General features: G+C 42.5%; 2 protein-coding genes across 8 annotated transcripts in view; one reads left to right on the forward strand and one right to left on the reverse strand.

Moving 5' to 3' along the window:
- PITRM1 (pitrilysin metallopeptidase 1) overlaps nucleotides 1-827 on the forward strand; it is a 98,091-nt gene extending 97,264 nt beyond the window's left edge. For all 5 annotated transcript variants that reach the window (XM_068235796.1, XM_068235800.1, XM_068235798.1 and 2 more), the window contains one exon: nucleotides 561-827. In XM_068235796.1, the coding sequence (XP_068091897.1) occupies nucleotides 561-654 (94 nt within the window). In that variant the 3' untranslated portion in view covers nucleotides 655-827. The remainder of the gene's footprint in view (nucleotides 1-560) is intronic.
- A 6,640-nt stretch (nucleotides 828-7,467) lies between these two features.
- The window catches only part of PFKP (phosphofructokinase, platelet), a 180,445-nt gene continuing 172,083 nt past the window's right edge, over nucleotides 7,468-15,829 (reverse strand). For all 3 annotated transcript variants that reach the window (XM_068235804.1, XM_068235803.1, XM_068235805.1), the window contains 2 exons: nucleotides 9,634-9,739; nucleotides 7,468-8,243 (listed from right to left, as the gene is read on the reverse strand). In XM_068235804.1, the coding sequence (XP_068091905.1) occupies nucleotides 8,093-8,243; nucleotides 9,634-9,739 (257 nt within the window). In that variant the 3' untranslated portion in view covers nucleotides 7,468-8,092. The remainder of the gene's footprint in view (nucleotides 8,244-9,633; nucleotides 9,740-15,829) is intronic.

Genomic DNA, 15,829 nt, shown 5'->3' on the forward strand with positions numbered 1-15,829 from the left:
GGGGGGGTTTGGAGTGTCAGCGGCGAGGCAACGGGCACGGCCGATTCCTGAACGATTTCATGTTGAAATTTATCAGGAATCGGACTATGGTGTATAGGCAGCCGGCAGATCTCTCTAATCAGATTTAATCAGAGGGAGATTTGTCTCTTGGTCGAATCTGCCCATCATCTCTAGATGTATGGCCACTTTTACATTTGTATTAGGACAGGTTGAGCAGCTGCAGTTTGGAAGTATAAGTGATCATAGATTTGGGGGAGTCATTTTGAAATTTAGTTCAGATTTTTTCTAATTCGAGCTTTTGTTAAACTCAAAATCTACACTAGACCCTTGCTTGGCACATCTTGTTAAGTTACAGGAAAAAGGGTTATGAAAATTAATTGGATCATCCAGCAGAAACTGAACGCCGAGGAGGTTAATGTTCGCTTTAAGTAGTTGATAGTCATGGTGAACAGTGCATAGGATAATTTAACAGAATTCCTTCACAATGTCATGGTGTATTATGTGTTGCTCTAATGCACTAGAATGTGCTCTATAACTAACCTGTGTGCGGCTTCTTTTAGGTATCTAACAATCGGGCACTCCACCCGCGGAGCAGCTATTCTGGGGCCTGAGAATCCTGGGGTGGCAAAAGACCCCACCTGGTTCATTCGATGAGATTATTCTTCATGAAGAAGATAGAGCAATGCAAACCTACCTAAACTTTATTAGTCCTTTAAAAGGATATTTATTTATAAGTGTTTACTGGACATTAGAGATCTATTTTTTAAACATAACATTTATTGTGATGCCAAAAAAATAACAAGAATAAAACCTATGTAGCCTATTAATTTAGAGCTTCTGGATGTGTGCACGGCTTAAATGAGCATAAAACTGCTGATGTAGGTGCTGGTATCTGTTCTTACTAAATCAGTGTGCGTAGTAGATGGTGAGAGGGGTTCAGCCCTGATCAGAAATCTTCCACTTGGCTTGTCATTTAGTGAAGGGCTTCCCAACCCTGTCCTCAAGTACCACCAACAGTGCGCGTTTTGCAGAAAACCACAAACATGCACAGGTGGGCTAAATTAGTGTCTCAGCAGAGCTGACCTCTGTGGATTTTCACTAAACCTGCACTGTTGGTGGTACTTGAGGACTTGGCCAGGAAGCCCTGAAGTGAATGGTGAAAGTTGTTGGCTAGTAACAGTGACACATCTGAGTGCTATTAATTACACATGGGCTTCAATCCTCTAAGACCTGCTCTGTAAAAAAAAAAAAAATAGGTTGGTAGAATACAGCGTTTGATATTTTTGACTTTTTTCACCCCAAATTCACTAATATTTTCACACATGCAGTAATAGTTTGGTCATTTACTGAAAAAAATGTGGTCTGCCTAAAACATGAGCTGTTCCTTTGCAAGTTGATATTTCTGTCCCTTTAGATCTGCATGTCACCTCTAGTTCCGCTGATTTTCTTTATCTGTAGTTCCCCGTTCATGCCTTAAGGAATCAAAATGCATTTCTGCCCAAAACAGCGGTCTGTCACTGTAACCTCTGTGTAATGGAAGAGCTATTTACTACCGTATATTCCGGCGTATAAGACGACCCCCAACTTTTCCAGTTAAAATAGAGTTTGGGATATACTTGCCGTATAAGACGGCACATTAAATAAAAATAAATCATATACTGGTACTATGTATGAACAGATACTGGTGCTGTACTGTATGTGGTACCCAGTATATAACGGTGTATAGGCGATTGGCTGGTTGGATTGGTCAACTCTCCCTAAGGGGATTGGTCGGCTCTCCTTGTCTCGGTTTATCAGAGTGGAATGGAAAAATAGATTGTGGTGTGTCCATAAAACACGCCTCTTTCACCCAACAGGCCTGCCCATGTATCCTCTTTACCTCCTTCTCTGCCTCTCAGATCCCGCACGTGTGCCTGCACTGCCTGCGCCACTTCACTACTGTCCTCAGCAGCGAGATCTGAGAGGCGGTAACAGAACAGGACGTATTACCCGGCATCAATGACACCCGGCGTATAAGACGACCCCTGACTTTTCAGAAGATTTTCAAGGGTTAAAAAGTAGTCTTATACTCCAGAATATACAGTACTTGGTGGTTCTGACCCATCTATGTTTTTACAACTTGAGGGGCATGGACACAGGTGCTGTGGTCGCACACCTCTACTCCTACTGTGGTGCTCCTTTACAACTTGGAATTGCATGTCTATGGGCCCATTTCCACTGGCCAGATGTGGTCGCATCCAGCCGCATTTAGCCACAAGTGAATTCCGGTTTCTGCTAAGGGGAATGGAATGTGTGTTGTGGAGATCTGCAGCATGCCATCCATAATTTCCCCGGGTCACATCACAAATGAAAATTTGCATACAATGGAAACTACTCCATGGACATTCACTGGATTCAGGTATGACACCATGAGAATTCGCGCCTAGTGGAAACGGGCCCTAACGGAACAGAGGGGAAACCTATAATGTGCACTGCTCCTGCATCTCGCGTGAGAGGTAGGACTGTCTCCTTTGCCTGTCCATTTTACCGAATGGCTTATTGTTTGTTAGTTACTGACAGCTCCAGGCTGGAGGTAAAATAATTAACATCTCACTTGTTTTACCGCATTCTCTAATCTTTGTGAATTGACATTTATTGAGGTATTTACCTCACAAGTCAATAATATACATCACTAGTTGGTCATTTTACTTATCCATGCAGTAACCGCCTTAGTGAATGGGTGTTTAGCAAGATGTAAAATCATGTTTTCTGCTTTACAGACTGCGGTTCTCAGGCCTGTCCTCATGACTCCCCAACGGTGCATGTTTTGGAGGCAACCTCATCTTTGCACAGGTGGGGTAGTTAGTGTCTCAGCTAGGTGGATTCCGCGTAGCTGAGACACGAATTACCCCACCTGAGCATAGGTGAGGCTGCCTGCAAAACATGCGCCGTTGGGGAGTTCCAAGCACCGGTTTGAGAAACCCTGCGGTAAGGCTTTGTGAACTGAAGCCACTGTGTGTTTGCTAGGTCTGAAAACCCCTTTTCCTCCTCCTCTCAGGGTGTGTACACACTAGGCCTGAAAGATAAATCGAATTTAAACTGAAATCACGTTCACCAAGATCACAATTTCGGAATCGTCAAATCAGCAATTATCGTGATTGTCATTTCCACATGGGGAAGTTTGAAGAAGTGGCTTCAAACTTCCCCAAAGTCCCGGTGCGTGCGGCCCACAGAGATAGACATACCTTCCGCACCGGTCCAACGCTGTCCATCCTCTTTCGCAGTCTGCCGCCTATTGTGCTTGGCAAAACTTTGGGTTCCTGTATGTCGCATGACATACAGGAAGTATTCCGTGCATTAGAGCCTGCAGTAGGCGAAGTGGATAGACAGGCATCGCTGGACTCGTGCTTGAAGCTATGTCCAGAACTGATTCAGCTTGGGAGACACATGAGGCACAGAGAGACACAGAGTGGGGACAGAGAGAGACACAGAGAGAAACAGAGCAGGCACAGAGACACAAAGGGGGGCGAGAGAGACCCAGTGGTGGCATGAAGAGGCAAAGGGGACACAAAGAGAGACTGGGGAGAGGGGGAACAAAGCTTGATTTGAAGGAATTTGTGAATTGAATCGAAATTTCAGACAGAAATCGCTCAATTCAATTTTTTCTAAAATCGTTCAGGCCTAGTACACACACACACATTCAATTTTGATTGGCCCATTATACCACTTTCATGTAGGTTGAAAAAGTCTCTCAAGTAACTGTTCTGTAATCACAACTAAATGATAGAGGTGTTCTTCAGTATAGTTGTGTATATAGTCTACAGTTGTATAATGCAGCTTCTAGGCAACACCTGCACAACCATTACAAGCAAGAACAGGCTTCTGGATTTCAGATTGGTCACACATAAAGCTGAACTTTTCCATTTCTGTATCTGGATTTGAATCTTCCATTGTGTTTGTATGTGGCTTCCTAGTACTTTTACCACTGTCCAGTCAGTAGAGTGGGTGTGTCCCTGACCAGGCTGTAGTTGTCTGGTGTGCAGTGCAGAAGAGTGTGGTCAGCGAGCTTGGATACGTTTTCATGCAGTCATCTTAAACTGCTGGTTTACAATGATCCAGCAATATCCACTCTCCCCGATCCTGGTCACAGCAAGGGCGAGTAGCGTCCCTTTCAATCAGGCACCCAATAATTTGCCATAATGCTGAGGTCCAAACTAAAGACAAGATTGGTGGCCATATTGAATAGGGCATTACAGAATTAGTGGAATAAACACCTGGTGAGGAAAGAGGAATGTACGAGTAAGGGCCAGTGCACACCAAAAAGCACTACCGTAATTGCAAACGCTCAGCGCTTTTTTAAGTGTTTTTTCAGAGCGATTCTAGGCAATTTGCCTAGCATTTGTCTTATCATGCCTACCGATTTTTGGAGCACTTTGGTGGAGCGTTTTTATATTTTGTTACAGTAGAGCTGGAACTGAACAGCTTCTGTAACAAAAATGGTCGTAAAATCTCTGTTCTAGCGCTTTTCCACTTTTCCTATACTTAACATTGAGGCTGAATCGCCTCAGAAAAGTGCAGAAATGCTGGAGGACCCGCGTTTAGGAGAAAATCACATCGCTCTGGTGTAATCCGTCCTATTCAAATACATTAGCCAGGAGCTTTTCAAAGCGCTAGCGTTTTTAAAATCGCTCAAACGCTTTTGGTGTGCACCAGCCCTAAGTCTTCCTGACTGCGAGTGATATATCTACACAGGCACACTCATAGGGGTTGGCCATGAGTTGTACTATTATAGTTCTTGTAGAGATGCAATAATTTTATTCACTCACTCAAGTACAATTTCTATTTTTGTGTGACCACGATAATATGTGCACAGGCATTCTAGAGCAGGCTTTCTCAGCCAGGGTTCCTTGAGTACGCTGCAGGGGTTCCTTGGCATTTCCCCCCATCGTGGGGGACGTATAATACAGCACACTATAATAGGGGCTACTGTAACAAGAAGCACTAAATTGGGGGCTCAGGAGACAATACAATGAGTGACAGTGTAATAGGGGGTAGTGAAATAAACAGCCACACATACTTTCAAAGACCATGCCTCCTGCAAAATTAATGCACTGACTCCTCGAGATCAAAAAATTGTTTGCAGGGGTTCCTTGGGAATCCAAAAGTTATTTGCAGGGTTCCTCCAGGGTAAAAAGGTTGAGAAAGGCTGTTCTAGAGGGTCGACCTAAAGTATTTCAAGCTGCTTTTATAATGACCATGCAAACTTGAAGAGTACTCATTCTCTTAATGGTGGGGGTCTCGGAGTCAAATTTTTCCCTGATCCAAAATTTTTCCCTGATCCAAAATTTTTCAGGCAAGTAATTTGGCCCTGAGCCCCCTCCCCCCATGTACATGGAGGCTCTGGATTCCATAGGGCTTTCCTCTGCATCACAATAGAATTAAAGTGCAATCTCATAATGCAGAAAAGTCTTTAGAAAAAAAACTTTATGGACACATACCAAAAATTATAGCAAAATATAAAAAAGGGTTCTCCAATTCCATACGGTCAGTCTTCATATAATCAACAATATTTGTAATGACCAAAGAGTAAGTAACCAAAGAGAAGTTGAAGACTTGTCTGACACTTCCGCTACCCAGCGGATCAACTGTATAAACATAACCATGGCAACAGGGCAACATAGCCCTCTGCTGTGCATGTGCACTGTCCGAGTTTGAAATACATACAATATGTATGGCTCTTACAAAATTACATTTTAAAATATGTGGCTTTTATGGCTCTCTCAGCCAAAAAGGTTCCTGGCCCCTGATCTAGAGCCTTTCCTCTACATTGGTAAGTGTCTAACCTGGAGTGGATTTCTTTGCTTCAGGATCACTTTAAAACCCTAAAAACAAGTGCTAAAGTTTAACATTAGGGTGCTGTACTCCACCAGCCCATGGCACATTCCTGCAAGCCTGCACAGCACTACTAACATCGGTTACAATCTGTTCGTAAAGCTACAGATGGTATTCAAGAGTTCATTCCCCACTAGATCTGATGTTCAATAGTAAATGCAATTATCCGTGTAATAGTGCTTCCATCAAAATGCAATCCAATGATCTAATACAGTATCTCTCTTTTAATGTCCAAGCAATAGTAATTCAGATACTGTCAGCAATTTCTAAATCTCAATTTGACTTCTAAGGTTTGTTAGTTCTGTGTATGTAAAGGGATATTATGCCAGTGGAGGTACAATGTTTGATGAAAGTACTGTGCTACTGAAGACAACACTTATAATTTATAAACAGATCCAGTGGCGGCAATGAACTTTTGGACACCATCTGCAGTTTTACCAGGTGATTGGAATTTAACCAAAGGGTGGTTGTGTTGTGTGCTTTCTATGTGTTGTCACTTGGGGGTGTGCAGGTGCCCTACTGGTAGACTTAGGCACTCCATTGTATTTAGCCAATTGTTATATTGTGCTATTAATACAGTTTGTGTTTAGTTTGTTTTGAGGTAGCTTGTCATTGAGATTATGCTATTGTATTTGATGGACTCCTGTATTGGGGTCTGGTAACACCTGCATTAGTTGGATCACACTAGGCTGTACCAGCTATAGGGAGTAGCATACCCAATGCGCTGTACCTACTTTGGTGGTCTGCTGGAGACGTTGGCACTGTCTGCAGAGCTGAAGAAAGCCATATCTTTGGATATGCTACCCACTAATTATCATGCAGATTGGGAATTGTCTGTCATGATGCCATAAGGGACATTCTTGTATCTAGTGTAGGGATGCTCATTCAGATTCTGCGGAATTGAAATTTTTGATCCGAAATCCGATTTACCACAACTCTGTTAATTTAGACCAATCAGAAAAATGCAGACTTTTAGACCACTTACAAGACTACTGAGTATTCCCGAGACATGTGATTGGCCTAAAATTCCTATGGTATCCCGATTACCTTAATAAAATTCTGCATTCTCTGATTGGTCTACTGCTTCCCAATCAACTCTGAAGCATTTAGCCACTCACAGAATGCAAAAAAAAAAGGGGGAGGGCTCAGAAAAGGGAAAATGGTATTCGCGGAAATTGGAATATACGGGGAATCAGAAATGGGCATGTTTGACTGTATCTAATCTAGTGCAGATAATGGAGAGAATAGTGCTGGGAATACAGCATGTTTTTTTCAGCAGATAGATGGTTCGATAGATAATTTCCAACATGTCTGATTATCGATTTCTCATAGAAGTGAATGGAAATTTATAAGAAAATTGATCAGAAATCAGATCAGACAGTAAATCGACTTAAAAATCTCATGGTGTATTCCCAGCATAAAACCATAGGAAAGCATGTGGCCATTATACATTTTGCTATCACCCAATCTGGAAGCAGCATACCTAGTGAGACTGGGCCCTTAGAAGCAATTTATTAGGCTGTAGGTACTCAAATTTGAAGAATATTTCACGCTATCCCATTAAAAAACAAGACACCACAGGACCGACACACGTGCTTGGTTTACAACTGTACTTTATTTCTAGACATAATCAGTTTATCATCTCGTCGTGTCACTGAGGGGGGAAAAAAATAGACAGGAGATACACATCTATATTAAGGTGCGTCTAGAATGTCTCTGATACAAAGCGTAATAAATGTATAACTTAAATGACACACGACACACAGGGAACAGACGCCATCGTTTTGACCCATTCGTAACGGCGGCTAAGATATTTGCAAATAAAAATAAAAACTCCTATTTCAAAGTGAACTCGGTGTTCATATAACTTTTCTCTACGTCTGTATTTAAAACGACACATTCGGTTTCAGCCATGACCTCGAAAAGAAACTGGACTATCTGACTGACAGTGTTTCAAAGAAGACCAGCTAGGATGGAACCAACAAGCTTCTTCCTTTTTTTTTTTTTTCAACCTGAGTCTGTGGCGGTTACAGGGAACGCGCCTTTTCTTTTAGACACTTTCAGTCATGAGGCTTGCGGTGTGGACATAAAGTGCTGGAACGATATAAGTTAACTTACAAAAGACAAGTGTGGTAATCATAATAACCTATTGCGGTTAAGCACACAATGGAGATGGTGACAGGCTATCAAAAGAGGCATGAAATTTCGGCTCTCACGGCCATTAGATGGCTCCTGCTTCGTGATCTTTTCTCCTCACCAGAACGTGTTCCAGCTGGCCAGCATCTGAAATGTCGTAACTGGTCTTGTACTTGGCCAGAATCTTCATCAATGGTCGAAGCTTCAGCCACCACTGCTCCTTAGGAATTCTATGTCTGCGTTTGGGAAAACATGAATCTCTTGGGTATCTTTCTCATTTGTTCTCATACAACAGAGTACTGCAATGGCGTAAGGCTTAAAGGGACCCTGAAGTGAGTAATAGGGAAGCTGCCATCTTCATTTACTTACAAACCATGCCGGTTGCCTGGTTATCATGCTAAGCCTTTGTCTTAAATTATTTTTTGAGTCACACACCTGCAACACGCGTGCAGCCAGTGGAGTCAGACCAGAGCCAAAATATCCTCTGCATGCACATTCTGGGCCAGTGATTTATAGTATTACAGGCAGAGCATTAGCACAAACATCAGGCTACTGGCATTGTTACAGAATAAAGATGGCAGCCTCCCATAGTACTCTCACTTCAGGATTCCTTTAAGAATGCAATAACTAAATTGTAATCCATATTTATCTTGCCCAGTGTAACCAAATTACTTTGGAGGGGTTTTTATTCTGTTTCAGGTGTTTTTTTTTTTTTTTTTAAGAGCGTTTTTAGGCTAACCAGCCCTGGGTGGCCTTCACCACTGTCCATATTGCAGCAATTTGTGCTGGTTGGTTGAGACTGCTGGTTAGTGATGGTTGTGTCTAGGAGAACTCCTGGAGAAGCATGTGATTTCTTTGATCAGCTGAAAGATTTGCAAAGCTCTGATTTGCTGTGATCACATCCAGCTGTACACTTGTAGGAGGAAAACCGAAAGGAACACCGAGGGCCCAATAAAGTGTAGTGTGTAGTATAACAAGGTTATGGAGAAAGTCAAAATGTGTGCTGTTATACTCACAAGTGTGGGTTACCTCAAAGGCAACCACTGTGTAGGCGGATGGGGAGCATTAGGACCTGACCCCATTTAGGTTAAGAAGACGCTCTCTGTAGATAGGAGACAAGGAGTAACACCCCTCCACTGAGGGTGGACTTGAGAATGTAGCAAGTGTGGAACAGAGGCGCCATTAGCAGGAAAAAAACTGTTTAAAAGAGGGGGTAGTGGTGGACTTACCTCCCAGTAAGTAGACCCTGAGTTGGTTGATTTAATAGTCAACAATGAAATGTATTTATACACTTCATAATGCTATAAATGTAATGTATAAATAAATTTTACTGTTGACTATTAAATCAACCAATTCGGTGTCTACTTGCTGGAGTGGTAAGTCCACCACTACCTCCTCTTTTCAATGGTTTTATCCTGTTATTGGCGCCTCTGTTCCATCCTTGCTACACATCCTGCTGTAGCACATGATTATGAGTAGGAAATTAGAGACAGATCTGTCACCTGACCAAACTGATCACATGCTTCTCCATGAGTTCTCCTAGACATGCCCATCACTATTGTTGGTTAGTTCCGGATAACTAGGTCTTTGTCAAATGGTGTACGGTATACTCAGCATTGTACTCACTTGAAATCAGTTTCATCCCTTAGTTGCAGAACGGGCTGGAAGACAAGCGCGCGTCTGCGCATTCCTAACAGGCAAACACTGTCCTCTGTGTTGGCGAATACCTTGCCTGCAACATGCAAGGAAACAGGTGACTGAGAACAGGCAGTTCTTACAGGGTGAACACAGACCTTTGTACTAGTTGTCCACGGGGCCAGGATCTACTCCTATTGGGGTCTGGCACTTCAAGTGAACGGGTTAAATTTACAAAAAGCCCAAACCGCACAAGTCTCATAATTCCCGACAGTCACAGCACTGATCTAATCTAGCGTGCAATGCTGAATTATGGGAGTCTTGTGCAACTGGGACTTTTCCCCTTTAGTAAATTTAACCCTTAGTTAAAGATGCTGTTAGTAAGTTGCAATACAGCCTTCAGTTTTTTTTAATATTGTAATTAAGAATTAAAAATCATCTGTTATTAATGGGAATGTATAGTGTATTTTAATGTATTTGTCTTAATCAATAAAATACATTTAAATAGGAACATAACAAACCTATGAAATATTGCAGTTAGGTGTTTTTTCTCAGAGCCCCGCCGGCTCATTGCACTGGCAAGTTTTATCAGCAGAAGAGTAGAGATGATCAGGGAGGTGTTACTCATTCCAAATCGCATAGAATTGGGCCAGTCAGATGCATTTCCTGACAATCTGGCCCATTTTCCAATCTGCATGAAATTGGTGCCCAAGTCATAATTATTGGTTCCTAAGTCATAATTATTGGTTCCTCATTAACCTCTACAGAAGAGTGTTATGCTTAAGGCTCGGCCACCTGCCCCCCAAGTGTCAAAATATCCCCGCAGGTCCCCGTGCTCAGTAAAGTCTCACCTGTCCAATGGCGTGACTCCCAACCTTCTCCGGTGTTCAGCGTAACCGTGAGCACTCTACCACGTGGCACCAGGCATGTATAGTGAGATCACACATGCGCCTGGTGCTACATGGTATCGATGCTTGTGTTGAGGGTGGACACCAGATTAGGTCAGGAGTCATGCTGGCGGACAGGTGAGACTGTACTGAGCACAGGCACCTGAGATTTTACAGCATGTCCAATTAATCCTTTCGACCGATTTCGGACAGAAAACGTTTGAGACATTGATAGGGTGGCCAGGGCCCATTTCCACTATCGCGAATTCGCATGCGGTTTTCGCATGCAAATTCGCATAGCAATACAAGTGAATGGGACTGTTTCCACTTGTCAGGATTCCTTTGCGTTTTTCTGTGCAGAAAAAATTCGCATGTCAGAGCCATCAGAATTTGCATATCGCATACCGCTATGCGAATCGCATACAATGTATTTAATAGGAAATTCGCATGAGGTTTGGGTATGTGAATTTTCATGCAAATTTGCATAGAAACAATGGAAAAGCACACCAGCACTGCCATGGTTAAATTTGCATACATCGTCATCTATGCGCATTTTCATGAGAATTCGCATAGACCTGCATGCGAAATTCGCATCCGCATGCGAATTTTTACCGTGGCGATTCGCACCGCACAAGTGGAAATGCAGCCTTACAAATCAACCAAATTATTGAATGGGAAGGACGACCGAGCCATAATATTGAGCGGTGTATGGCACCTTAAATGTCCACTGCCCTAACTACCGGTATAATAATTTAGTGCTATTGTTCATTATCGTTACTACACTGTACTAAAGGACAACTTCTGCTTCCAACACTTGGCAAAGAAATCAGCAGAAGCTCCAAAAAAGTAAAGAAATACACTTCAACACTAAAAGTGCTAAATGTAAAAAAAGGAAAAATGATACATTGTACACTATACATTCCATGTAATGTTGTTGAGGTGCAGTTCCACCTTACAACCAGCAGACGGTGGTTTTCTTATCAAATCAATAGGCCATGCCATTTCCTAAGAAGTAAATTTGAATTGCCTTTACATTCAATCGGAGAAATTCTGTTTTGGAATCATAACATTATGCTATAATTAAAGAGATCAGTCTGTTAGTACTGTGTCATACAAATTAATGGAACTTATCAATGTTTCTAAAAAAATAATAAAGTTGTGCATGTAAAACCAGGTCGGTGTTTGGTTATGATTCTTGTTACCCTGTAATTTTTCATCTAAGGATATGTACACAGGCTCGATTATCATTAGAAAACGAATGATAAACGACCGCTAGTCATCTGACAGCAGCATGACGGTGGTCTGCTTGTGGATCGTTAGCAGAAGTTCATAACTGATGATCCAACTATATACTCCAAATTTTTTGACTGGAATGATCGTTTATATCTGTTTTCTACCACCGATTATCATCCAAATGGATCCGTCATGATGGACTGTTCTATTGGATGATGATCATAGTCTGGCGGGGTTGTTTGGTGCCGAAGAACTATCGCCATTCGCCAACGAACACTAGTCATCTGACAGCAGCATGACGATGGTCTGCCGATAGATCGTTAGCAGAAGTTCAAAACAGGTTCTAGAAGTCTGTACCACAAAGTTTTTCAATGGAATGATCATTTATGAACGATACTCGTGTTTTCTACTACCGATTATCGTCCGTACGGATCTGTCATGATGCATTGTTCTGCTGAATGATAATCGTGTCCTAGTGGGGTGGTTTGGTGCTAATTTTGCGACATTTCCATGATTATCATTAGACAATCGTTCATTGTTCGTTTTCCAGCTATTTCAATCGTGCATGTGTACGAGGCTTCAAAGCTGCTCAGATAATGTCTGAATGCTCCGTTCATTGGACCTTGCTGATCTCACTATAGGCCAATCGAGAGAAGATGTTAGTGATGTTCGGTTTGGTTAGTATGATGCAGGATTACGTGGTGAAATAAGGGGACATTGAGGATGGTGCCATTATACTTATCATTGTGCACTGATACGGTTGGGTACGATTACAATGAGACTAAGAAATAAGGAAACGTTACCTTCCTCTAAGTATCCCGAGTAGCCATCAAAGTAAAGAGAATATAAAGGCAAAAAAAGAGAGTATATTTAGCTAACGATGTTACTAAAACCTAGAAGCCAGCGGCATGCACTTTGCAAAGCTTGCAAAATATGAATGGGAAGCAACATGTGGCAGGCACAATATATTCTGGGCAGGATCAAACAGGTAAATACACTTCATGTTACAACAAAAAATTACAGTACAATGGGGCAGATTTATCAATGCCAGCACAAAGCGCTCGGGAGGAAAGCAGGCAGAAGTGGAGCAGTTGCTTGGAGCAAATATTTGACCTTGACATCTGCTCCATTTTTGCACCAGTTCTGCTCAAGTTTTCTTTGCACTGGCTTTCATAAATCTGCCCCAATGAAAAAAATGTATAATTTTAAAGCAATAATGCTGCATAGTAGAAGCATCTGTAATTGATGGTCTTCTAAAGTCCTCTTCTGCTGTAGTAGAGGAATCCAGGCTCTCTGGCGGCCAGTTTTGGTCCAATGCTAGTTAATTAACTTTCCTGGATTGGATTGGCTCCATAGAAAGTTCTGTTTCCTCTAATGCAAAGTCCAGTGTGGACTGAACCAGGACTTGCATTAGTCATAGTCTGAACTTGTTGCTGCGCTGCAGAATAATCAGATTACATGACCTTTGTGAAAATAACTTTGTATAGAATGTGCATTAGTACATTGAGGGAAATGCGTATTTTATTCCCTGCTGACTTCTTTCTTTTGCACTCTGACCAAGAAATGACCAGTCTATAATTGTAATGTAGCTGCAGGCCCGGAGTTACATCACAGCCGTCTATAGGCACAGGTGTCCCGGAACCCTAGACTTCCCTCTCCATGAACCTACATGCCCTCGCCAAACTGCAGCGCAAGTGTGCTGGCTGTCCCAGCTGTCACTTCTCCCTTACTTCCCTTGTCCCTCATAATGCCCCCAACTGAAGCTCTGCTCAGGACTCTGCATAGGGAAGGAGTGGGGGAGGAGGGGGGAGCCGCCTGTCCATCATCAGGCGCCTGTAGGCACGTGCCTACAGTGCCTTATGGTAAATCTGGCCCTGGGTAGCTGTGAGAAATAGAATAGCAACAAAGGAACTCTCAAAAACTGAGTGCCCCAAAATTGGAGCTTGATGTGTATTGTAATGAGTGAAATAAGTATTGATCCCCTAGTCAAAAGATGACTTAGTACTGGATGGCATAACCCTTGTTGGCTATTACGGAGGACAGATGTTTCATGTAGTTGGCCACCAGGTTTTCTCACATTTGAGGAGGGATTGTGGCCCACTCCTCTTTGCAGATTTTCTCCAGTTTAGAAAGGTTTTGAGGCTGATTTTTGGAAACCGGGTTTTCGGGGGTTCTTTTGTTACACTCGCAGCTACAATAAACCTACCATTATCAGGGCTGGATTTCTGTAAAGGTCACATTGGCCTGGGCCTTGGGTGGCTGGACATGTAAGGGGGTGGTTACATTGGATAAAGAAGGCTGCAAATAAATTATATGAGAAATTAAAGCTGCAATTGTGATGCAACACATGGAATAAGGGAGCTGCACAGCAAAGAGAGAATACATAGAATTAAGGGCTGCATGAAATGGGAAGGGAAGCCAGAAAAAAGATGGGCCCTTTGGGGTTGAATGATAAAATAGAGATGGCTAGTACTTTGGATCCTTAGAACCGATTCGAGACATGTAATTCCCCCTTTTTTTATATGAAATATAATGCTTTGACGTAATCTTCCTGTTAGATGTGAGCGAGGGTGGTACAGATCTCGATACCGTATGCTGCCCTTGGATTATTGTGTCTTATTCCGTCCTCTCTGTATCCATGAGTGCAGCAGTACTACCCCCCTACACGTGTCAAATTTGTGCGTGGAGATTTGTTTATTTATCTATCCACTTAGGTTAATCATGGTGCCCGTCTGCATATCACGGTAAGAGTTGTTGACGGCTCTCACATACTCCAATGGGGCCTATTCACACATTCAGGTTCCCCTTGTCCCAAACTTTCCATCTATAACATGAGTGCCATTATATAATACTTGGTATTGTATATATGCCCTTTAACAGCTGCTGAGTGTCCAATTTGTTTTTAATTATCTTATTACCTTATAAAATGTTCACTAATAATTGAGTCACCGTCACTTTAAATCACTTTAAATATTAATTGACACTGTCTGATCATGCGGGGTTGGCCAACTTGACAGCACAGACATGATAGATGGGTTTCCTTGTTATAACCCGCTTTCTTGCGCCGAAGATAGACGCATTTTTACCCAGGACTGCGAGATGTTAAAATGTTTCTCTTGTCCGCTTTTTATCTAATATATGTCTTTTTTTCTAATATTTAAGTACCTTTGGCAGATTTGTAGCACATGTGACTCTCTGCCCTTTGGCTTATGGGTAATGTAGTTTTTACGTGGGCGTCTTCATGGACGCACCCACTGGGCGCATGATGCCTGACGCTGTCTTACGTGGCTGTCCCTGCAACTCCAATCACGGAGAGGGCGGCTGTTCCGGAAGAGGCGGAGCCTATCTCAGTCATAGTCCGGAACCAGTCGCCCTCCGTATTCAGGTGGAACGCAGCGTGACGAAGTGTCTCCGTGACACGAAACAGCCGTCGCTCTCCGCCATCTACACCCGCCGCCCACCTCCTCCACCATCATCGCTCCACACTATGGTATGTTAACTGTTTGACTGCTATACAGAGTCCTGCGTACAGAGTCATGTGATGTTTCCTTCACTGCTGCAATAAACACGGATGTTTCAAGACGGAAGGTGCACGCATTTCCCTTCTTTATCATTACGAATTAATACGCAAGAAAAAAGTTAGCCTAGCCTGGTGCAGAAAAAGTTTATGTCCTATCTAGATTGCAATGATAGACTGGTCATTTCTTGGTCAGAGGGCAAATGAGCAAATCTGCAAGGGATCAAATACTTTTTTTTACCCCCTCACTGTACATGTGTGACATGTCCTACACTAGGGACGGTCAATGACATGCTTAGAATTCTGGCTTGCATGTAGTAGACATGATGCAGACTATATGCAGCTTGGAATTAGTCTGCCCCAAATTGTCAGGAAGCATCGAATTGTCCCAAACCCGAGCTGAATACAATTTGAATGCAAGCCATAATTATGAGCAATTTATTGAACATCTCTGCCCACCCTATGGAAAACTGAGATAGGAGGGTCAGTAATGGGGAAGATCAATGAGATGTAAATATTTCAGAGTTCATGCAGATTTATGTAAATTGTT

This window comes from Hyperolius riggenbachi, chromosome 5 (genome assembly GCF_040937935.1).
Source record: "Hyperolius riggenbachi isolate aHypRig1 chromosome 5, aHypRig1.pri, whole genome shotgun sequence".
In the NCBI taxonomy this organism is placed as follows: Eukaryota; Metazoa; Chordata; class Amphibia; order Anura; family Hyperoliidae; genus Hyperolius; species Hyperolius riggenbachi.